This window comes from Numida meleagris, chromosome 2 (genome assembly GCF_002078875.1).
Source record: "Numida meleagris isolate 19003 breed g44 Domestic line chromosome 2, NumMel1.0, whole genome shotgun sequence".
Classification (NCBI taxonomy): Eukaryota; Metazoa; Chordata; class Aves; order Galliformes; family Numididae; genus Numida; species Numida meleagris.
In genome coordinates, this window is record NC_034410.1 from 105,565,920 (window position 1) to 105,591,583 (window position 25,664).

Genomic DNA, 25,664 nt, shown 5'->3' on the forward strand with positions numbered 1-25,664 from the left:
GAGAAAACAGGTTACTTTGTCTTATTCTTGTGTAAATGAGTGGGTAGGAAAAAAGGAGGAGACCATAAAACTCCTTGCATTCAATTTTTGTTCTCCATGTACAGATTAAAAGCAATCTGTCTCTTTCTATTGCAGTGTATCCCCAAAGCAGCTGTGGAAAACACTGGTGTTTGCCACATTTGCACAAACCTAAGCATACAAGAGAAAGAACAAGTTGCACAGTTCATCAGAACATTTCAGCCTGCCTTCACGCACCAAAGACGTAAGATGCAAGCCAAAAGATGTAGCCTTGCACCACATATACACAATGGCAGCAAGGGTGGATTTCACCTTCAGTTCACCTGTGTTATAATTTCTTCTTTTGAGTTTCAGTACAAAATACTTCCAGGGACTTGATGAAAATCTAGAATCAATCAGATAGCAATTAAGGCACAGCTGGAAGAAGTTACCACCCTCTTCTTGGAGCTATGGCTGGAATGGTGAAAGCAGGCTGGAACCTTGTAGGACTACAGGCTAAAATCGGTTGATGTCTTGCTGCTTCACAGGACGCGTATCATGATGGTTTTGCATTCTGTCCTGCTCCTATGTTGTTGTCTGCTCAAAATCTGCTATAGCACCAAATTTTGTAACAAGTCCTACCTACACCTTTCATCAGACTTTGTTTCCCTCCTCACAGAGTACTCATTACAATGGAAAACAGAATTTCATTCTGAGTCTTCCATGGACTTTATGTTCAATCCATAAAACAAGGCTGTCAAACACCTGATATGCAGATTCTTAAGGCACTTACATTAACAAAATAGCAGTCAATAAAATAACACTTTCTGTCTGATTGTGGAATTGAGGGAAAATATAACAACTGAAAACAATACAAAAGGAATCTAGTTTCTTCTTCTGCCAGACAGAGATAGTGAGATCCACCTTTAGGCAAGAGAAACGAGCAAGATGTTCTATGACAAGGATGAGTTGTTGTCAAAGTTTTTTCTCAAACCTCAACTAACTCCTAATCCACGTTCATAATCTGTAATTTAGGCACTTGGCAGCACAAACTTAAAGGGAGGGAGGAAGGAGAGGGTGGAAGGAAAAGAGGAAAAAAGTAAATAGTATTTCCAACACTATTCTTCAACATGCCAAATTCTTACAGTTTTCATTTTACCTCTCCCTTCAGGTACATGCACAATTGTTTCACATTTCATCAAAAATTTTTAAAAATAAATTACAGCCTAAGTAACTCAATAAGCCACTAGTGGTCTGTACAAAAGTCCACTGTAACTCCTGAAGACAATAGTTGCTTTGAAAAAATAGTTACATGATCCCTTAAATTCTGAGCATTTCTTAAGGAAAACCTGAAAACAAACATTCAGGCAGAGGGAAACCAGTGACTCCACATGCCTCAACATCACGTTTGATGGCATTTACTGTATATTAGGAATGACAATTCATATTATACTGATGTATCTATCTTAAAAAAGAGAGAGAGAATGAGTAAGAAACACATTGAAACTCTACCTTATTTTTCAGATATGTAACCTAACAGTGACTAAATTCACGTGCACTTCTGGAAACTAGCTGGATTCATGTACCAACAGATTACATCAGTTTTATTTGTATATTTGCTTTGATTCAGTATGTTTCCTTCAGTAACGCTGATCCCCAACAAAACAGATGTTACAAGAAGATACAACTGGACTACCTACTGACGATGACTGAAGTTTTACCTACAGAAGCATGCAGAAAGTTCAAATGACTCTTCACAGCTCATGTATGCTTTGGCTTTCAGAATTTATGCAAGCTTACAGTCTTTAAAACCTTCTTAGACTGGGATCTTTCCTAAAAATGGACAGCCTGCCAGGCTAACCTGCAACAGTGTAAGTGCATCCACTACAATACCAGTTTGAAGTTGCGGTAGCTGGGGACAAACAGCCCCAGGTGGTGGTCTATGATAACAATACTGTTCTTAATATCAGGTTGAAAAAAAAAATTCCTCAAAATCATTTGAAAAGCCTAGCATTAAAGGAGTTATAGAAAGAAAGGACTTCCTTTTAGAAACTACATGAAAGCTCTGAAGTGTTGTGAGCCATTGTAACTATAATGCTATCTACATTAGAATGCGGTATTATAATTAAAGGTCACTGTGTGCAGCAATCATTATTTATTGTTCTCTCTTTTAAAACTGCTTTTCTTTTCAGACTTAGAGAAAAATTAATAATCTTCTGTGCTTCTTCATGCAGCCAGTTACACGCTCAAGCTAATTATAGCTCATATTCTTTTGGCCTGCCGTACATGCAGAGAGCCTGGAGGTGTCCAATTTTTCTGTCACAAATTTTGTCTGATGTAAAAAAAAGAAGACATTAGCCAACTATCCACAATTAGTAGGTATCTGGACAAAATGAACACATGGTGTGTGTTGTTACCTCACTTTAACGCATCTCCTAGGCATTCACAGTCAGTAGCACATATTTCTATCTGGGAAATCCCAGAACAGAAGTTTTTCACATGAGGGGTGTCCTTTGCAGTATACACATGATGAGCTATTTATTATAATCCATGTAGGGTATACAGCACAATATTAGTGTGGCTGGTTAGCTCAAAAAACTGTTTTCCCATACTATATTACTGTAACTCAATGCAGAAGGAATAAAATTATTTAAAAGGTATGGGCTTGCCGTATTTCATGAAATAAATGATGTGGAAGAGATAATGTTATATAATGAGTTTTCAAAATACAGTGTACAGAGAAGGAAAAAGCATTAACACAAGAATCAGAAATCAAAAATCTCATTGCTATGGAGACTCCACCATGGTCAAACTAAACCCAGCAGTCTCACACATAATGATCAAAAATAATTTATAAATGCACTTACCTATTTAAATTCAAAGAATTGCATTTGCAGGATATTTAAAGATTAGTACTTTTATAAGTTTTCCATAATACAGAGATTCAGTCCTGTTGAGATATCTGTATATATTTTTGCATCTAGACAAAATTCCACTGACTGCAGTAGAACCTTAGATGGCTGTAGGAATTTCTACTGATGTGAACATCTCTTTCTCACTAGAGGATCTCTTTCTTAATATCAGCTCAATAAAACCATATATTTGAAGCATACGTATATATATATACACATAAAAGTATACATGCATACTTACATATATATATCTAATGCAACAGAAACTACTGAATACTACTCCACACAAAGGTTACCACACATGCTTGCTGCTTGAAACTGAGGATCCCATGAGAAATTTTAGACTGTCCTCTGAAATGTAATTCTTGCTTAGGGAGTGTTGTCAACATCAGTTTTTAAAGTCTAAATAGACTGATTAGAGCATTCTTTAAATAATGCGTTCTGCTAGTTTGCAAAGTTCAATTGAAATTTGTTCATGTGGTCATCTGATTTCCAATTATTCATCTGTCTTTTCAGACAAAAAAACCTGATTCCCAGAAAACCTGTTTCTTACTAATCACTAATGAGTTTCTCTATGAACATGGATTTTAAGAAAATGTTAATTGTCCCTGTTTTGACATCCAGTACTCTCTCACCCTTTCAGAATGAGTCCTCTGTCTAGCAAACTTTCTACATAGCATAAGCATGTAACTGCTTAAAATGAGTGGATATTCTAAAAATTGGAGTCCAACACGTAAGTGAGCATTTTTATTAAACATTTGCCTATTGCCTGTCAGATTTGTGAAGAAAATATGATGGAAACACTACCATTTTTTCTCCAAATGCTTCTTTTGATCACATATCCATAGCATGTACACAATTATCAATCAGAACTCTGTTGTCAAGAGGTGGTGCCCACCACTACATGTGAAGAAAATGTTCTTGAACATAGTGTTGTACAACCAAATACCTCCAATATAGTTTAAGAAAATTACTGGTTTCTAAGAAAAAAAATAAATTCACATTAAAAATCTGTGATTTGGTGGAGGAGATATAATATGTTGATAACTTTCCACTAAAGGTAAGTATCCTTTTGGTTTTCATTCTGGCTATATTCAGCTTTGATGTGACAGTTTAAGTTATCTTTAAACCTACAGACAGATCCAAATGAGTGCAAGTTGACCAGGAAAACTGCAGCTTTGAGTTAGTTAAAACCTACGATGAAGTATCCAAAAAGATGATTCAGACACAGCAGGTAAGAAACACATCAGCCAACTGATCTTCTCAGCTCCCTTCCTTTGCCTGTGGGTTTTTACAGGGATTTGGCCACCTCCAGCAAGCAACATCTTCTGGAGACTGAATGGGCCATTGTAGAAAATGGATGAAGCATAACGTATTACTTCCGCAATGCTAGCCCAGTGACTTAAAATATATTGCCCCATATTAAGAAACCAGATATTTTCATCACTAACGTCTCATGTAACTTTTCTCTGTTCTTTGCCACATAAGGATACCATAAGAATTTTACATTATAATAAACAGCAAATCAATTTGATATCCGAGGAACGCTGCAGATGATTTTTCATGAAAAGATGATTAGAGGTTACAATAAATGCATCTGCTTACCCATCACAACCAGTGATGCCATTACTCAAGTCTGATCACACACATCTGATAGTTGTACAGCTGCGAATGGCTGGAATTTAGAAGCTGTGAGAGTTCTGCTAAATGCTGGGAGAATTACTAGGTGACTTCAACAAACACTCCACATACTTCATGTCTTCTGGGTAAAACAGGTAGGTGAGAGTTATCTCCTACTAAATTATAATACTCTCTGACTGTCAACCCGACTTGGGGTTGTTTTTTTTTTTCTAATATTTTCATTCCTTTTTGATGAAAGATTATAGAATTCTCACTGGTTCTTTGTTCCCCTTGCCCAAGTGCATCCAGTGTGTACTGCGAACAACTAGGAGCCTGATCTTCTGAATTGTTCAAAATGAATCTCTCAGGAATGGCCAGAACACTCTTCTGAGGTGGGGGACCAGTATCTTGAATCACCACGGGAAGGCAAGATGACCTCCTTGATGAGGTGTAGGGCTTGTAAGACATCCTCTGACTTTTTAGCATGTAAGATACCACACAAGGTAAAACAATAGTAATGATTTACATATGTGAATGTGTATGCAAATGAAACACTGAGGTGTTGTATAGCCCATTTCGTTCTAACATATCAATGATTCATGTTACTCCTAAAACCATTCTGTAACTACTTTTAAAAGTTAAGAATAGAATTCATTTGTAAAATAAGAATGCGGCCACAAAAACATTTTCATTCTACAATTAGCTTACAAACCTCTGACTTTTTTTTCATTCCAGGAGTACGCTCTTCCTGAAGTCTTCGCTCCATATTTTAAAATTTTTACTGCATACTTAATAAATCATATATTTAAATGAACTGTAACCATCAACATGAGTTTTGCTAAGACAAAAAGAGGAGGCAAATTTGCATATTGTTAGCAGTATGGAGTGGGTAGGATGACAGTGAGTGATGAAAGAGCATATCACTGTGGGGGATGATTCAGACCTCTTAAAATTTGTAGAGTAACAAAGAATGAGTTGTCTTTGACTGTCATCTCAACTCATTACAAACAGATTTTTAACACTTCTTGATAAGTTTTTTTTCTTTGCATTTGAGTTGAAACAGATTAAAATTGAAAAGAAAATAACATTAGGTTATATTCTTGTCTTAGCTGTGAATGAGTTCCACATTAAGATTTCTCCCTTCCTTCACCAAGCTTATTTGTGTACAAGAGTAACGGCAGAAGCAGTAATACACCTCAGGCAAAAGAGCCTGTGTGTCTATCAATATTTGGGTGACTGGCTTAGAGAAGGTTCATTGGAACAACGTGCCCTGGAGCAAATAAAAACACCATTCATATATGCCAATTTGGAACTCACTGTGCAGTAGTCAAAGTACTGAATAAATCCTGCACTGGAGTATATACACACTCCCAGACTCAAGTTATTCAGAACATTTTCAATAAATTAAAATTTGTAGAAACAAAAACATTCCATGCTGATAAATAAGTTTTCATGAAGATTTGGTGGAGAAGGTTTGGGTATACATGATTTGTTAAACTAGAATGGCCAAGAAGGAGAACTACTAACAAGCTCCTATTTTGTCTCTTTTTTTTTTTTACCCATCAAAACCAGACACTTGAATTAACATTTCAAGTTTTTATTTTTACTCCACAGGCAATGACAGGAGTTAAAACTTTTGTGAAAATAACTGCTCTTCTCCAGGCATCAGTCATGTACAATCCCTTTATGGATTGCCTAGAAAAAGTGATTTTTCGCATCACTCATATTTCAAAGCTCTGCAAAAAACATGGGAATTCAAAGTATACCTATGTTGTCAGGTTATTTTGTAGTATGCTACTGAGAGCTAGTGACCAGCATTAATAGTATTTAGATCCAGTACTAACATGTTATTATTGCTGCTGTAAAAGAAGTAATCCAGTTGGGAGTTATCAGATAAAAGAACAGGAACTTGTTGCCAATAAGAGCAGAGCAGAACAACAGATAATTTCTATGATACAAGTCATTTCTTCACCCTCCCTACAGTATGCCCTCATGACAAATATCTATCAAGCTATCTATCTGGTCTATAGGATCTGCCTTTATTCACAATATAACCATTCGTGCTCCTCCTTACCCACATAATGGCAACTATGAAGAAAAGCCCTCAGGGGATTACAGCTTCTTAAAGCAAACTTGTCAGTTTTAATTTGGGTTTGGTGCCCACATAACACAAACAATCAGGAAGGAACCCAATCAGTTCCTTTCCGATGCTGATAGTTCGTTCACACATAGTAATTTGTTTGGGCATACACACTTAACATTTATACGGATTCATTCTATAGATACATAATACATGTAATGAGATGGTCATCTATAAATATACATATAGATGTGTATCCCAGCATATATATAATGTATATTTATTAAATAGCATATTATATCTCTCAAATGGATGATGTAGACAGTTCTCAACAAATAAACTGATAAAATTCATGCTGATGGAGAACTGCACAGATTTTTGTTAAAGTGTGAACACACTATATATGCCTATATGTATATGTATACACCTGTATACACTTGCATACACTTAACGTACGTATGCATCATATATGTGTAACAGAGCATACAAATCCATATATAGCATTTGAGTAATGATGTGACAAACATTAGACACATTGTGTGAGTGCTTATCTGGGAATAACCTTTGGTTTGGCCTCACAAAGCTTTTCCTCTTCTAATCTACACACTTCATATCTGGAGCATGTGGAAGCATCTTACCTTGCTTCCATTTTCTCTTGCCTCCCGTTCCATCTTGAGATCAGAAATTAGGAGAGTCTTGTATTTGTTCTTTCCATTACTGCTGTGATCATCTAGTCTGTATTCTGAAGTCAGCTGAGCAGAGAGGGGACTGTCACTCAGGTTCAGAGGCTGCTCATCCTGCTCCAGATTTGATTTGCCATTACTGTTGGTTTCTGCCATCTCCCTGCAGTGTGTTCCCCCTGAAGCATTGGAACTGTGTCCCACGGTCTCATTGCCATTAAAACTCTCTGCGGCTGAATCATCTATTAAAAAATATATATTTTCAGTCATATGCCACATCATCATCTTTGTCCAGTTCAAACATAATTTATACCTTCACAATGTTTTTCAAAATAGAATAAAAATGGTTTACATTACTTAATCCCAGTACATTTCTGCAAAATGTGTGTGCACACCCCTCCACTTTTTCAAATAAAAACTTTGTATAAATCCACAAAATATTCCTAAGTTAAGGGAAATGATCTGGGCTGACACCTTAGTGTCATTGTGTACACAAAAGCTAACTCTCACACTGGATTTTTAGGGACAAAGTGACAAAATCTGTCTTAAACCATCTGTCAATCCATATGTCGATGGATCTGTTTATTCTTATACCATGTTCATTGCTGCAGTCTTGCATATTTCCGAAGTTAACAGAGATGCACATGGTATTGAGGGAGAGTAGTTCTCAGGTTTTAAGGGTGCACAGCAGCATATGTCATATCCACAAACATCCTCTTACACAGATACAATGTAAATATATCTGATGTATTCACTGCTGGCAATAGAGATTACACTGGGAAAGTCAACTTCAAAAATAAAGATTCTCTCTTTGTTTTGCCCATGTGCTCATCTATTTTGCTCATTCACTGTGTTACAGTACATTTTAAAATACCACTTAATAAATGATTAAATTATCAACCTGGAACTTGTATCTGTTGTCTTGGGATGTGGTGTTGGCCCTTAGATTTTACAGCTGAAAAGTCTAGTTAACATGCATTTTGACATGCTTCTAGGTTTGTATATCCTGTGTTTGTCAGCACTGGGATTTGCCACCTGTTCTACTTTCTCAGCCACTCTTTACTTCTAAGCAGTTCTTTGGCTATCTAGTAAAACAATTTATCTTTCAGTGGATGAATCTGGACCTAATTTGCTTACTTGTTCTCCCAAGCACCTTAGGCAATATATGTGGTTTAGCTCATGGTGCAAAGCCCAGCCCAGGGTCCTACAAGTCTATGTTTATCACAGGCAGTGAAGCTGGAATCAAAACTGGGGAGTTAGCCACCAGGAACTCATACAGATCGAAACTGGAGACATGAGATGAAATGGATCTTAACGTGACAGCTGCTATCAGGCCCTCCTAATCATTTTCCATGGAAAAGAAACTAACACGTTCATATACACACGGTATTTAAAGACACCACAATGCAGACTTTAAAGGATGCGCTCAGAAACATTCACACTTCAAGCTACACAATTGATCAAACTGTTGCCTATCAATAGTTAACATAGTAAAAAACAAGTATTCCGACCCTCAGATTAGAAGTTTAAAAGTGAAGAAAATGCTATATAAATGGGTAATGATCTAATTCAATTAAGTACTTAGAGAGCCAAAGGCAAGACATCATATACCAGCATTTTGCTTCCTGCGCACATCCAGCACCACTATGTTGAAGTATACAAGACTTGGCCCACATTATGAAGACTTTTTGGTTTTTAAACCTGTAAAAAATCTGTTTTCATGAAAATACATAATAAAAATCATATATTAAATGCTTTTACTTAAGGAGCAGATTTGAAAACAATACTAGCAAGATATGTTTCAGTATATAGCATTTTTACATTACCTCCCTTGTAAATACAAATGTACATACACTAAAATATACATACTATTCCTAGAATCAGATCTTTAAATACATACAGCTTATCTGCTATGCACCATCACAACATGAAATACAGCAATGAAAACACTCTTATTTAAAAACCTGGGGTTACTTGAAAATTGAAGTGACATAATTTGAGAAGGTCAACACAATGCATCTCTAATAAACTTCCTACCATGCCTTGTGACTTATGACTTACAGGACCTTAACAATAACACGTTAATCAAAATAATGCATTAAAAAAGATTAAAATTCTAAATAAAATTTTATAATTAAATACACAATTCTATAACTCAGAACTAGAAAATGATATTCTAAAAGGGGGGTGTTAATTTTTTGAAAGAAAACAGCTATATTTGCTACTCATTTGAAAAGCTCTGAAATATCAAAAAGAAATCCTGTTTAATTAAAAGAGAAACACTTCTGCTATGGGTGATTTGTATTTCGGACTGTTAGTAGATGGTTGCCTTCTCGATTATCAGTTTAACAAGTGACAATTAGATTCAAATTAATTAAATCAATCAGCACCAAGTGGTGGATGGTCCTCCCTTTGAAGAGTTCAGGATATTCCCTGTGGTTGGGAGCAAAGGGAGAAACAATTCAGTTACCAGAGAATGCACAGATCCAGCTAAAAGCTAGGGCCACTGCCTCCTCTGCAGCACCTAAATCAAATCCTTGGGAAGCCATTGTGTGCTGGCAGCTGAGAATCTTGGATTTCACAGTGCAGAGGAGCGAGATGGCTAAATGGGAGTGATGGAGTAGGAAGGGAGCTGTGTCCAGAGCCAGATCCAGGAACAGCTGAAGTACAAAGTAAGGCTTTAACTTTGGGCTTGAAGTCATAAACAATGGTTTTAACCCAGCAGTGTGCCCAGGTGGCCAAGAAGGCCAATGACATCCTGGCTTGTATCAGAAACAGTGTTGCCAGTAGCAGTAGGGAAGTCATTGTCCCTCTGTACTCAGCACTGGTGAGACCTCACCTCGAGTACTGTGTCCAGTTTTGGGCCCCTCACTGCAAGAAAGACATTGAGGCCCTGGAGCGTGTTCAGAGGAGGGCGACGAAGCTGGTGAGGGGTCTGGAGCACAGGCCTTATGAGGAGCGGCTGAGGGAGCTGGGATTGTTCAGTCTGGAGAAGAGGAGGCTCAGGGGAGACCCTATTGCTCTCTATAACTACCTGAAGGGAGGTTGTAGTGAGCTGGGGGTCAGCCTCTTCTCTCTTGTAACTAGTGACAGGACAAGGGGAAATGGCCTCAAGTTGCGCCAGGGGAGATTTAGGCTGGACATTAGGAAATACTACTTTTCTGAAAGAGTGGTCAGGCGCTGGAATGGGCTGCCCAGGGAGGTGGTTGAGTCACCGTCCCTGGAGGTGTTCAAGAAACATTCAGATATAGCATTGAGAGACGTGGTTTAGTGGGGTTATTGGTGGTGGGTGGATGGTTGGGCTGGATGATCTTGTAGGTCTTTTCCAATCTAGCTAACTCTATGATTCTATGATTCTATAATTCTTTCTTCCTTTTCTTTCTTTTTTTTTCTGATGATGAATGACTGACAACTAAAACTTGCACATGTGACTGTTACAATGTGAAAGAAAAAAATTAAACAGATCTTTTCTGCTTGTTCTGAAATCTAACCACTGAAAAATTCCTATGCTGAATAAATGTCATCAAATATTATACTATTTTGAAACAATAATACAGTACATGCATGACTTTGGCTTTGCTTAGCAAAATCTTTGTTACTTGATGGTACATCTCAGTTCTGCTATAAAGTCAAATACCATCTTTTACAGTTATTTAACCTTGCTCGTTAGAAACATTTTCCTGATTGTCAGTTAGGAAAAAATGTTCAGGAGAATAGCTGCAATGGCCACAAAGCACACTTCTGCCAAGTAAAAATAAATATGCATTGCCATTAAAGAGATCAAGAAAAAAATAGTGTTTTAGCACTGGTAGTTCCTTACAGATGTTACCAAGGTAACTAAATTACAAGGTTTCATGCATTTCTCATTCCCGGGCAGGTGGTCTGTTTACGCCAAGAACAAGGCTACTATAAAGCTGGAGCTACCCAGTGCCTGAGGCACAGAAACACAGACTCCAGGAGGAGTAACTGGTATGGAGAAAAAAAGCTCCTGTTTCATGAAGGACAACACTGAAGATGGGCACCAAGGGGGAGAAGGCAGAGGTCCAGCCCCTGGGTTGCAGAGAGATGTAACCAGGGAACATGGCGGGGCCCCAGGATTCATTGGCATCATGGTGTCAGCTGGGATCAGCCTGGGCCTGGCCTCTACCACAATCAGTTCACGCATGGGTAGTGGTTGCACCACTAATGAGACAGCGTGTTTTCACAATGTGCTTCTTGCCATAGCCACTGCTTGGGAAGGTTTATGGGAACACCTCCAGGAAAGCAACCTGCAGCTGCACATACCGCAAGCTGAAAGAAGAGGGGCAGATGGCTTCCTGATCCACGTCGTGTGCCAGGAGAGTCACAAAAGAGGCACCGGGAAGAATTCACATCTTCAGTTCCTCCCCAGGCCACCACTGTCCACAGACATCAGCCACAACAGTGAATGATGGCCTCATCAGACACTGCCACTTGCTCAGGGCAAGACACATCTTTAGGAACTGTGGCACTTTGAACCCTTACCCCCACACGCTGGAAGGCTGGAAGTATATCCAAAACCATTTTTGTTGCATAAACCTGAAAAGGGAGAGTGTGACTGCAAAACAGTCATGTATTTATCTTCTCAGAAACACCTACACAGATATGCCCTTCAAGGGATTAAGGAACATAACCCCCCAGAGAAATGCTAGTTGTTTGGATGGGACAGCACCCTGCCTTCTGCTGAACCAAGGAGCACTGCCCAACCTTTAGCATGGACTTTTCTCTCACTGACGGCTGACTCTTAAATCCCCTGTTGCCAACACCTCCTGCTCATGCTTCGCACAGAGCTTCACACTGATCCCCTGCACTGACCAGCACCATCAGGTCAAGTACTCACTGTTAGTAGCAATTCTCAAAACAAGAACTGCAGTGATTTTCTCACCACAAGGAAGTGGTTCTTACTATTCATCACATTGCACTAGAGTTTCTAGCTCATCCTTCTATATACTCATAAGGCCAACTAGACACAAACTGACACCAGTTTTGCTTTTGTAGACTTCAGAAGCCCAGGCTCCTGTCTGAGAACTTTCCCAGTTCATTGCAGTTGCCACTGTATTAACTTCTCTCCCTGCTTTCAAAGAAAACTTGAAAAAAATGCCAGGAAAGAAAGCCCAACCAATACACAAAAACAGGTGCTGTGAATAGAGTTTTGTTTCTCAGAACTGTTGCATCCTTCATTTCAATTATCTACTACATGACCTAAGTCTTTGCCAAAACTCAGTTTCTCTGTATTTTACACCTCACGTTGTGCAAGTGATTTCCACGACAGTTGGCAGTCTAAGTACACTCTGATTTAGAGCAGGAAATCAGGTATTAATTTAATTAATTCCTACCAGCAGGATCTAGATTTTTGAATGGGCCAAAAAGCACATTTTGCTTGGAGTAGAGATTCTTCTGTTACAGGTTAAAATGAAGTTTTTCCACCCAGAGAGAACTGTCCTCAGATCAGATATGTCAAATGCTTAACACTGCTCACAGTAAGTGCTCTCTTAAATGGAAACAAGCTGAAGTGTACATGGAAATTTCACTTGAATAACAAGTCCCTCAAACACCAGTTTTCTGAGAGCACAAATTTTAGATCTGAAACTCTGATATAAGCATCAGTGATGCTTATATCAGAGTGAACACAGTGAATGTTGAACTAAGGTACATATATACAATTTGCTCATCTCCTCAAGAGAAAAATCTACAGATGTTTTAAAGAATCTCTTGCATTATTGTTAGCAAATAATTTCATACTACAAATCACCCAGACTTCCCACATTCCTTGCAGATAACTCAGGGAGGGAGTCAACAAACCCTTCCACACAAAGGCAGTGCTCTGAACAATCTGTCTCCTTTTCTCAAATTACTTGTCAAGTTAGAATTCAATTAATATTTAGAGCATGCTTAACTAGTTTCCATAGTTGAGATTTGTATGAAAATTACCTGAAACTTACTGCATATTTTACAAGTCAGAAATCTATGGTGTTGCCCTTCAGCTCAAACAGTAGTAGCCTGACACAGTCCCACAATCACACAGCCACCCATAGGCTCTCTGCTGAAAGGGTAATGATGGACTAGGGAACTAAGGATCCCTCTCATTAATGCAAAGAATGAAGCAAGAACTCACTCAGTATTAGTGAGGCCCCACCTCAAGTACTGGGTTCAGTTTTGGGCACCTCAGTACAGAAAGGACATTGAGGTGCTGGAGCAGGTCCAAAGAAGGGCAACAAGGCTGGTGAAGGGCTTGGAGAATATGCCCTATGAGAAGAGACTAAAGGAACTGGGGCTGTTTAGCCTGGGGAAGAGGAGGCTGAGGGGAGACCTCATTGCTCTCTTCAAATACCTGAAGGGTGATTGCAGTGAGAGCGGGGTTGGTCTCTTCTCACTGGTGACAGGTGACAGGACAAGGGGAAATGGCCTCAAGCTGCACCAGGGGAGGTTTAGGTTGGATATCAGGAAAAACTTCTTTCCAGAAAGGGTTGTTAAGCACTGGAACAGGCTCCCCAGGGAGGTGGTTGAGTCACCATCTCTGAATGTGTTTAATTAAAAACCGTTTGGATGTGGTGCTCAGGGACATGATTTAGCGGTGGGTTGTTAGAGTTAGGGTAGTATGGTTAGGTTGCAGTTGGACTTGATGATCTTGAAGGTCTTTTCCAACCTGAGCTATTCTGTGATTCTATGATGATTCTAAGAACCCAAAGATACCAAAGCAGCTATAGCATAGCAACTTTGGCTCTTTTGAGACAAATTTCACGATTTGAGGAGAATCACACAAGATAACACCATTACTGATGATAATCAGTCTGATTAATCACAACAAATGAGTAGGGCAATTGTTTGGGCCACTTTGCTTGTTTTGCTCTAACACATGAAGATGGGATATAGGCTCATATACCCAGATAAACACTGATGCTTGCAGACTCCGAGGTAGTATGCACGCAGGTTAAACGAACATTTGGAGTGGTCTGCCTGTTGACAGAGCAGCTCTGAGAGCTGCAGTTACTGTAAGATGGGTAACTGTTCTTTCTAAAAGGAGGAGGTTGGTTATGAATGAGCTGAGTGGGAAGAGTGAGACTGAAGCTGCTGCCTGTGCAAGTGCAGAGTGTCATAACACCCACTCTCACAGACTGCCTACCAAAGATCTGTATAACGATGGTTGCTTTAATCTCTTTGGGCTGAATACCAGCAGCTGAGGTCTTGCTGAACAACAGCTTACACCCATACCAATGTGATTCATTTGAACAGGACCACTTGCAACAGACAGTTGCAGACCAAAAAGTGACAGACTCCAGCACAGTTTTCAATTACTATGCTGCTTCCTTTAAACCTTTGGCTTCAACATTATTCACACTTTATTTTTTTCTGTGTTAAAATATAATTTCGATGAAAATAATATGCTACATAAGCAAACATTTAAAACTAAGTAAACTACATTCTTTCTGTATTTTCACAAGCCTAAGCCATGCTAACAAACTTTCATAATGGTAGCTATTGAAAAAAAAACTCTACTTATGGCAACCAGTGGCAGGCAATTTGGGGAGAGGGACACAGTGAATCAGAGAAAAGGTGGTATATACTGCTGACTCATAGGAACTTCTATACTATGGAATAATTATAAAGACTTTTCTACAAGAACTAATAAAAAGCCGAGGTCACATTTCACTCCCACCACTTTTCACAATGACCGTTTAATATCAATTTGTCACAGTTATGTATTTGGTTATGCTTCATTTGTATCACAAGTCATGTTTCAAGCATGAGTTCAATACATAACTTAAAAGCCAGTCAAAATCAACGAAATCTATTCATCTTCTCCTTTTCTTTTCACATTATGATAAAGAACACCAGGAGAATTAATGGAGGTACAAAGGTGATTTCAGACCCTCTATTATTCCTTATTTCATAAGGCATAAGAATGGCCATAGCTGGTTAGATCAAAAATCCATTTAGCGCAATATCCTATCTCCAGAAGTGGTTATTAGGAAATGTTTGGGGAAGAGAATAAGGCAAGTGTAGAGAATTCTCCCCTCTCCAGCCTGCCCAGCCCTTAGTGAATTTCAGATCAAGGTCCTTCTGAGCTGGAGGTGATCTGACACTCAGCACATTTCTTTTCTGTGTAAATATCCAGTCACTCTTTCAACCTGTGTAAGTTTCAAGCACCCTTCTCTGCTCCTCAGAAAAGTTACTGCCACTGTGTTTCCTCTAAAATGTCAGTACAGTGGCAAAGAAACAACGAACAGGTATAAAGAGGTGGGCAAGGCCTTGGGTAGGACATGAGTGGAGTGATGTGCAAAGAACATTTCCTTCATTCTCAGTGGGACTGCATTTGATTCTTTGCAAGAGTATGTATTAATTGTCCTATTCAGTTAACATCAGTAACATTAGTCATTATTGTTTTTATCCTTCTGATACATATAGCTTTCCTGGCATGGTTGGCTTCTGTGAATTCAACTATGGAATTTGCTGCATTGAAATTAGAACCTGGAATTTCCATCAGTTTCAATGTGATGCTGATCACTGAACCCCTCACTGTTGTTTTCAGTGGTGAAGGAATAGGTCAGGAATAAATTTTGTCTTCAAGCATTGCATCTTTTTATAAAAAGGAAAAGGAACAAAGAAAACTACCCAACTAATTCTCAGCTGTTGCCAGTGAGAGGACAGTAATACTCGTGGGTTTGATATACATGTGCATATACACAGTGGTATCAGCTTTAGCCAGCCTGTAAATTTTATTCTGTTATTAAACAGACAAAAAGTAGTCATTAACAGGTTTTCCATCAATAAGTGTCTCTTTTCTTGGTGCAGGCACAAAACAGGCAGATCCTTGTATCCAATTATAACATTAAATAAGAATAATGAATTGCCACTCCATGGCATCAGCAACTGTCAGAAAAGTAATACTGCCCTGTCAGTCATAGCAGTGCTGAGAAGGGCACATTTATAAAGCTTTGTGGGTGACTGCAGGCTTACTTTGGCTGCAGAGCTCTGTTCCTGAATATACACAATGAGATGAAGCAGAATAGCTATTTGGGGAGTACTGCACATGTAAATAATCAGTTTAATAGTTTACTGTGTCCACTGTTGTCTTATTATCACTATGTATCTAGTTTTCACTTGTTTTGGCATTTCCGCATCAAAAGACATGGCCCTCACTGCATCCAGGGTGAAAATTTCCTCGTTTTCTCTTTACTCTGCAGAAACCTCTGGGGCACTTTTGTGGCAAAAGATCTATCAAGTAGTTCTTAATACAGAAAACCTGAAAATCTTCTAAAAGTTTTTAGTCTGTCTATTTATCAGGTAAAATGTCATCAGGCCTTGAGAACTGTGGCTTAGAGCTCCATTTCTGGACAAGCATTTCAGGAACAAGTTCTCAGCCAGACTTATGAGTCATGTAATAAAGGAAGTTGGAGACAGAAACATGTTACAAAAAGGAGAAATACAAAATATTTTCCTTGAAGCAAAAGAAGGTAACCCAAGAGATCTTACCCTTGCCTCCTTCTTGCCCAACCTGAAAGAGGGTTTTTCTTCTCTAGCTAACTGCTAGAGCTACTCCTGACAGCAAAAGGAATGTGGTAAGGTGCCAGCAACAGACAAAAGAGTAAAATGTAGGGTCAAGTTTGATTCCTAAGCATCAATCCAAAAGTGGCTGAAATGAATTATGCTAAATTCATCTGCCACTCAGATCTACTGCATTTCTGCAATGTCAGCTTCTACTTCATCAGGATCTGCCAGAAGATGAAAGCAAAGACAAAAGATCAAGTTGGAATCAGGAGAGTAAAATCTCTACAGACTGCACGCCACAAATACTGGTGTATCTAATAAAACCCTTAGAAGTCTAAAATTTAGCTTGCCAGCTTTGGTGTTTTGAGTGAGTTCACAAAGTGATATCAGTCTGTACTCCATTCCAGAAGGTTGAAGCCCTGAGTACAAGCAAGACACGCCTATGTGTCCCTCCTGACAGCTCTGCTCCCATAGGCAAAGTTCTACCTGCTCGTCCGTAAAGGCAGCAAGGTTGAAGACCTAAGGCTCATTATAGCTCTCTTTGTATGTAAGAGAGAAAGGAAAGAGAAGCCTAGGAAGCAATCACAAATGACTGCTTTGAGCTTCATATTGCCTTAGCAACGCTGAGTCCAAACTCCTCCATGAGGCCCCAAACTTTCTGTGCAGCATTCAGTTACAAACTACAGTTTAGAAACTTGATGAAGAATTCTGAGCTTGGAAAACTGCTATTACAAACCTGAGTAAATAAGCACATTTGATGCATATAGTTTACGTGCCCCTCTTGAATTGTTTGCTTTTTATTCTGTCACTTTTAAATGTTTAGGGATGTCTCTGGCAGCATGCACACAACTGTTTCCCTATTTGAGCATGCCTTGGATAGCCACAGTGAGTGGTGTCCTCACTGCTTGAGTGAAAGCAGTACTCCGGTCAAGCAGGGAAACACTTGATGACAAACTCATTGGCCTTTCTTCATCTGAAATGCAATCATTTTTGAATTCTACATAAATTATGCTGTCTTAATTTTATTTTTCACTACATCTGTTAAAAACAAGTTAAAAATATTCAGCATCTACAATGTTTAAACACTGCCCCAAATATCAGCAAGTAGTGCAAAAGACAACAATATTCATCCATGCTAAGGAAGATATACCTGAACACAAAAATATTGCCATTGAGATAAGTGACATAACCACATCAGCAGTCTCACTGGCATGTTGATTACAATGATAAGTATCAAACAAAAGGAAGAAAAATAACAGTTCCCAGCTGTAGACTTTCCATGAGTTAGATAATATTACAGAAAAGTCTTTTCTGCCTTCATTAAAAGCCTCCACTTTTAAATCCTGACTGCATCATACTACTTACAGATAGATGTTAACCTCCAATCTGTCAAAATAAAAACATGCTCTTTTATTTTCAGAAATTATTTTCAGCAAAGGTGTTAAAGTCAACACATTTTGTACAGTTCCTCTAGTACAGGTGAGCATTTCCTCACGCATCATCTACAAATCAACAGAATAACAGGTATCTAAAGACAGAATGATCTTGCTAGATCTCTGGCAAGCCAAATAACTATGATACAATGAGCAGAAACTTCACAAAGCCCAAAGGGTCTGAGAGACAGTTCTGGTATACCCACTGTTATTCCTCACCAGAATTGTGAACTTGAAACTGAAACTGCCAAGCCACTTCACTAAGCAATGCATGTAAATTTGAATCTCTTCTCCCTATGGACTCCACAGTGCAGTGGACTGCATTTTGGTGGAGAACAGGACACATATGAGAGGATGTCTTGAACAAGAGCATAAATGAAAGATGAGAAAACTTGAAGACTTCTGTGCTTGAAAATCTTTATGTAAAAGCAATCATTTCACAGCCAATGCCAGCAGAAACACTACTATAAAATCTTGGACATAATACTAATTCAGTAACTTTCAAAACTTTTCTTCTTGTTAAAGGTGGTCAGTTTGCCCTTACTGAAATGTCACTGTGACCTAGACTCAAAAATAGAATACTCAGTGGTGCGAGGAAGTAGAACGAACAGAATCTCTTTCTTCAGTGAGAATCCATGTATGGTTTTGCAGTTCTTTGCAGACTAGGGAGATTCCTTAGGAAAGAAACTAACAGGTCCATGTTTCTAATTCATTTCTGTTGTCACTGCAGGATTCAGCAATGGGAGAGTCTACCCACAGAGTATTTGTAGAACATGCTTTTTCTGCACTTTACAGTATTGACGAGGAACAATTACCAATGGAAACAGAAATTGAGAAGGTTTCTCACTACAATTCCAACTATTTAGGTGCAGGTTGTTGTTAAAGCTCAGTGCTAGAAAAGGAAACAAATGAAGCCATGCTCAACTGTAATACTTACTTGGCCTCATTGTAACAAGGAATTGTCTAAGGATGAAGAACAGCATAAAATTGTGAGAAACGACTATTTGCTGAGCTAGCCCAATTCGTCTGTATGTGGAAAGTGGCAGGATGTTCCTGGCAAACAAAGCATTCTGACCACAATGTTGTTCTCTATTGTAAAGGCCGCCTGGGTCAAGAGCACTCAAAGACATGTCCGGAATTATTTTAAATAACAAAGCAAAGGACAATGCTATTGCAAAATCCTCTGTATTATTTACTTTCCTTTAAAATCTTTATGTTAACAAGATTGTTTGGCACACAATACACGTACGTTTTGTAGGGTTCATCCCTGTATAGCTACTTCAATCTAACTGAAACACACATTAGAAACAGAAGCAGCACTGTTGTTATTACTGTGTGACAAACCTGTTCCTAAACTTCCAGAGAAGTTAGATAATACATAGTGTTTGCAAAAACAATGAGTAACGCTTACTTTCTCCTGCTTAAATAAGATACAAATGCCCATCAAAACAACAGAATTCCTGGGAAGTTCTTTCAAAACACAGGTCATTGCTTCGCAATTATTATGGCCTTCAAAAGCCAACTTCTTTCCTTCCTAAATAACAATAATGAACCAATTCCAAAGCTTAGCTATAAATTTTTAGAAGCAGAATATGGAACTGAAGATGGGTTTGAGAACAGAATAAGCTTATCATTTCTGGGTGGAAAGTTGTTACCATTGGATCAAACACAAAAGTTACTTGTGCTGTAAAAAGGAATAAATGGCATTAATCTTGATCATGAATAGAATGCTGTTTGCAACACCTATTACTATCTGGATGGGCTGTTATTTTTGTATCTAGCACAAAAGCAAACAATAATACTGATATTCAACAGCATGAAATGCTTAGTGTGTCCTCTTTCACAGAACAGTAACTGATTTTTCCTTTTCTGCCCCTGTAAATTACTGCCATCAGAGGAAATAATATGACCAGTGCAACAAATAATATAACCTAGGGTAAAGAGTAGAAGTTCTCTGATCTAAACTATTACTTGTGCTTCAGAAACAAATTTGGGTTGACAAGTTTGTTGTTGATGGCACCTACAGGTGCTCCAGATATGACAGCTTCTCATACTGTTACCTATTCTGTTCTCATTTTGCAATCAACAGAAGGCTTCAGGGTTAGATGCTAAATTGGTCCAAAAATTACAGATCAATCAGGACAAAGCATAGTATTATTACTCCTGAATAAGTGAATACAACAGAATTCAACAAACAGAAAAATACTGACACAAAATGACCAACCCTACTGTGTATGTCCATTCAGGCACTTTAAAAAGTTTCAGCTTCAGGAAAAATAATTGTTGTCATCTTTGATTCTCCAATGTAAGAACAAAAACATTTCGGAAGACCCAAAGAGCAGCCTCTGTAAAAGAGAACGCCATTCTCTATGAGCCTGAGACAACTATAGTATATCCAACCAAGAAGCATTTAGAAGGCGTTCTAAGATTCTTATTTTCCTATTCAGAAAATACTGTAATACTTCAAAGATATTCTTGGCATTCCTCTTCATGCAAACAGCTAAGCACAGTAGTTCTGACCCTGCTTCCTCAAAATTAGCTGAAGTCCTGGAACAATGGGATACAAAGCCAACACCTTTCTCCTGTACAGGGAACATACTGTTGTGCACACATTGTCAACATAGCAAAGAAAAGTCCATATAGATGGAGATGGAGTAATTATTAATGATGCAGAAAATTCCTAAATTTCAGTTTCTGCACTGCTTGATTCAGATGAGGTTTGAATCTCAACTATAGGAAAAATGCCCCAGGAGACTTTTTGACTTTTAGTCCAAAAACATTCAGGCTGAATTTGAAAACCCTTTCATGATTAACACCTTTTGATAGATACTTAAATTTTGAGATGATCTCATTCCACTAAAGAACACTTGGGACAGCTGTAATTTGACATATTTCTAGCAAAGAGCAAGAAACAATTGAGAAATGAGGTGAAAATCATGGGCAAGGAAGTCATTTCTATGTCAACGTTACGACCTGATTTTCAATCTATTTTCACAAAATGCATTTCTTTCTAACTTCAGCAATGAACTCTGCAGTGTCTGGAGTTTCCTACACTAAAAATAGCTGTCAAACTCAACAACACAGCTGCTGTTGCAGGAAATTGAGATAAAAACCAAGAAGCAGAGCAATGCTGCCAGCACATTTGCAAACAGGACTGGTATCGCTAGTGCAATTTCTACATCATGTGATAACCACAATAAGAACCATTAAAAACAATCTTCAGTAGATTACATGGCGATGAAGAACAGAATGGAACGTCATTAGTGAGTAGCATGGCATTGTTGCACTTGGACCTGAATATCCAAAACAGCATTTTGATCAGATCCCATTTGGTTTGCTCCTGGCTGAATGCATTCACAAATCACAGACGCTCACGAGATTACTGCTAATGTTGTCATCAACCCACACAAACGGTCTTGCCAGGGCCAAGTATTTCAGGTGGCTTTTGTCTAACTTCAGTTCAACTACGCACACATACAAAATATATTTTTAAAAGAAGAAATTTATAAAGCAATGGAAACCTGAAGCAAATGAACAATTTAATCCAGTTAGGGATGGTAATTATTCCTATTGCTACAAATGATAATGAATTTACGCTGTTGACAGAATCTCATTATATATGGATATTTTCTGAAATACAGGAAAAACAAACAAACAAAAAAACCCTGTACTTAAAGAGATGGCTCACACATGTTGGTTTTTTTTATTGTACATAAGCCATGAAACGTAACTTACTATAATACAAAAGCAACTATCTTATCTTCGTCTACTCAGTATAGGACATATTTTTCTAAAACATACTTGGTATGTTTCAGGAAACAATTTCAACTATAACGACTAGAGAAACACAAACTTAAAAGGACTTATTATCCACCTGTAAATAAACCTTCAGATGGGTCCATAACAGAGTACACCAGTAACTAATATATTGCCAGGAATAAATGTGCAATGAGTAATTAAAATGCACTGCATGTAAAAAGATTGATCACTCAAATCTTGAGCTCATGCTCATTCTCCTAACTACTGTAAAAGTCTAGATGGTTGCAAAGAGTGAGAGAAGTCCTGGATTCCCATTGTATAAATTTCCACTGCAATTGCAATTTTCGTATTACTGAAACTAATGTTACCTATTCTGATATTTTGATTGTAAAATGACCCTTAGCATTGCCCAGTAGGGTGGCTGTTTTTCCCTCATGCTCCTTTTAGCCCGCTGCTGTCATAGCCTGACAAATGAAATGAACTCTGGAGAAGAATAAAAAGTTCCGTTTGCCATAGCTGGTAGCATACATAACTATAAGAATACTGAGGTCACAACAAGAACAAATCCCTCTGCATTAATATCAAGGCTGTCATCAATAAAGCAGGTAGCATCTCATGTACCACAAGAAACAGAATCTGATCAGGAAATCTTATTTTCTCACCCTTTATACGTGGCCTTGCTGAAAATTAACATTGTCGTTTTGCCAAGCCTTTCAGCTAATATAAAACACTCACTACAGACAGACCATGAAGTCAATAGCACAGCACTGAGAAAACACTTTTTAATTAACTGCTACAGAGCTGGTCAGAAAAACAGCATACAGAGGGCTGAAGTCTACCTTTGGATATATATGCTCTTAATCTCACTGAGGTCAACAGCAGCCAGTGTGCACTGCCTGGGAAATAATTTAGTCCATTAAATTAATGTAATTTACATGCACCTCCTGGCTTCAGAGTTGTACTTTGGGAAGAAAAGAAAGATAAAGGAGGTTTAAATTAATCAAAATATTCCCACATGGCTATTACTGTTTCAAATTAAGGCAAAGTCTCAACTCAAAAAAATATTTTTAGATCCTTGCAGATTTGTTTAACCAAAAGGAAAACATAGATAATAATCATAAGACTTGAGCTTATGTTTAAAGGTAAAAAAATCCCAATAGATTTAAACTTGCTGTGTCAGTTGAGAACACCATTCACTGAGGGCCACTTCTGCTAACTTCAAGACATTTATAGTCTTTTTGGAAACACGAGAAACATACATTTTGAAGGAATTAAAGAAGCAGAGAAGCCTCATGAAACAAAAAGCCTTGCAACCAAGAAAATACATTGTCACACATATATTGCTGCTTTCTTAACAAAACGGTCTGGATAAATCTCCAAGACGGAGAGGCAAGCACATTGTGCTTAAAGATCCAATGTAGTAGAAAGTTTGTATATAGCATAAGTTTGTGATTTCTGTTATCGATTTAATGAGAGTACCAGCAGCAAGATTCCTGCTGGGACAGAACAGAGTTTGTGATTTTATCGTATCTATGGATGTTAACAGATAGCCAGCTCCTGCAAGGTGCAACGTGCCACCTGGGAAGTGCTGAACATCTTGCTTATTTTTCCCTGAATGAGGATCCAAATGAGAGAGAAACAAATTGTTATCCGTACATTCCAAATGGGGCAAGATCTCAGGTCATAGGCAGGGGTTGTGCTTTATCAATAAGGTTTTTGATTATTTTTTTCTTTTTGGCTATAGTGAGAAATGTTTCAAGGAAAGAGAGTGACACATCAATAACAATATTTTTCAGATTGGTGTCATAATTCTAAACTTTGATGTGGTGAACCAGTATATACATTAAATCATATTATTTTTTACAGTGGAAAAGACACATCAGAGAGCATTACATTTGCCCATCCAACATCTAGCCAGAAGACAGCCTGAATGCTGGGACACTGTGGCATAGGAAGGAGGCAGGTCAGGCAGATGCAAGGAGCAGGGAACAGGAACACCGAGCAGAAATGGAACAAAGAGAAGAATCATCATAGCATAGAATTATAGAATGGCTGGGGTTGGACCTCAAGGATCATCAAGTCCCAATTTCCCTCACCACAGGCAGGGCTGCCAGTCGCTAGATCAAGCCCAGGGCTCCAGAAGAGGCTGGGCAGTGTGACCGCTGTGGTGAGGAAGCCAAGAGTCCTCACAGCAGGAGAATCCAATTGGAGAAACTTGGTAGAAAATGCTACTGCTATAATTTTTAGGAGTTTAGGAACTCTGATTTATTTTTTTATGTACAGTATTCCAAGTCTCCTCTGCTTTTTAGATTCTCATAACTCTAGAAAATTAGTTTTCTTTAATCAAAACACAGAGTTTATACAGGGACTCTCTCAAGTTTGGAGCCCTGGACTCCTGAGCTTGAGCTGCCTCTGCTATGTGGATCTGCCCTCACACTGTTACAAGAAGTATTTACATCCTTTTTGTGAAAGGGAATGCAACACAGGTTATGGGTCTGAGAGCAGGCTTTGAACCCTTATTGCACTTTCTCACATGCAGCTAGTCCTGCTTACAGTAAGTAAAGTTGTCTAGAAATACAGATAAAGAATTCAAGGTCCTTTGTGAAAATTCAGGCCTAATAAAACTTGGAGCAACTCCCTAAAATCACATGCTTTGCAGAAGACAGAAGAAGCTGAGACAAAGTTTGACCAGCCAACCTTATTCTGTACACAATTTAGACACTAGATAAAAAAAAAAAAGATAACAAATCACAACTTTGAGATAAAAAAAATCCAACATATCGCTTAATTTAATTTAATAAAATGACACACAAGGTAGAAAATTTCTGCAATTTACCATAGAATCATAGAATTGCTCAGGTTGGAAAGGGCCTTCAAGATCATCAAGTCCAACCACAACCTAACCATATACAATTTTTAAAGATTTGTAAAGAACTAAGTTAAAAGGTGTCACTAAAACAGCCTCATAGAAATTGTGAAAACATACAGTGAATTCTCTGGTACATATCTCCACATGCAGAAGGGACTTGTTAATCAACATTTTAACTGGAAGGGTAATGAGCACTAATTTCTCAGTGTTCTCTCCAATGAAAAACATTTATTTGATGAATTTTGTCTTACCCCAGTCCCCACTTTGCTTGGCGCTTGTGTGGATTCCCTGTCACCCATATGTCTACCACATATTCAAGGGCTAGCCTGAATAATGCAATAAAGCTTCCGTATCTTTTGTGTTTATCTCTATAGTCCTCTATAGATGCAGTGGCTGCTGATTTTACTACCTATGGAGAAGACAGACACTGTTTTTGATTAACATTGCTCTTACTGTTTGGTAAACAAGCCAAAACAAACAAACAAAAAGTTTTCAGGGAAGATTACTCTTATATTCTCTTACTGTTATATCTAGGGCTTATTTGTGAGTTGTTCTGAGATGCCCTGGGAGAGAATAGAAGAAAACATACGCCCCTTCAGAACCCACTTCGTGGACACAGGTCTCAGGAAAGACAGCACAGTGGCTGAGTGTTGTTTACAAGGTTCTTCAAACAAGAAATGTTTTAGATATGTGAAAATCACCTATCCTTCAACGTGAAAACAGGTCTGTTATATTGTCACGAATCACTAATGGGCCTCATCAAAACAAAGAGCCCATTTGTCTGCATATATGTATGCATGTATGTAT

The 25,664-nt window shown here is 38.3% G+C and overlaps 1 protein-coding gene across 2 annotated transcripts in view; it reads right to left on the reverse strand.

Annotated features, from left to right (window-relative positions):
• Nucleotides 1-25,664, reverse strand: part of NOL4 (nucleolar protein 4) — a 157,265-nt gene that overhangs the window by 73,641 nt on the left and 57,960 nt on the right. For both annotated transcript variants that reach the window (XM_021388676.1, XM_021388674.1), the window contains exon 5: nt 7,248-7,531. In XM_021388676.1, the coding sequence (XP_021244351.1) occupies nt 7,248-7,531 (284 nt within the window). The remainder of the gene's footprint in view (nt 1-7,247; nt 7,532-25,664) is intronic.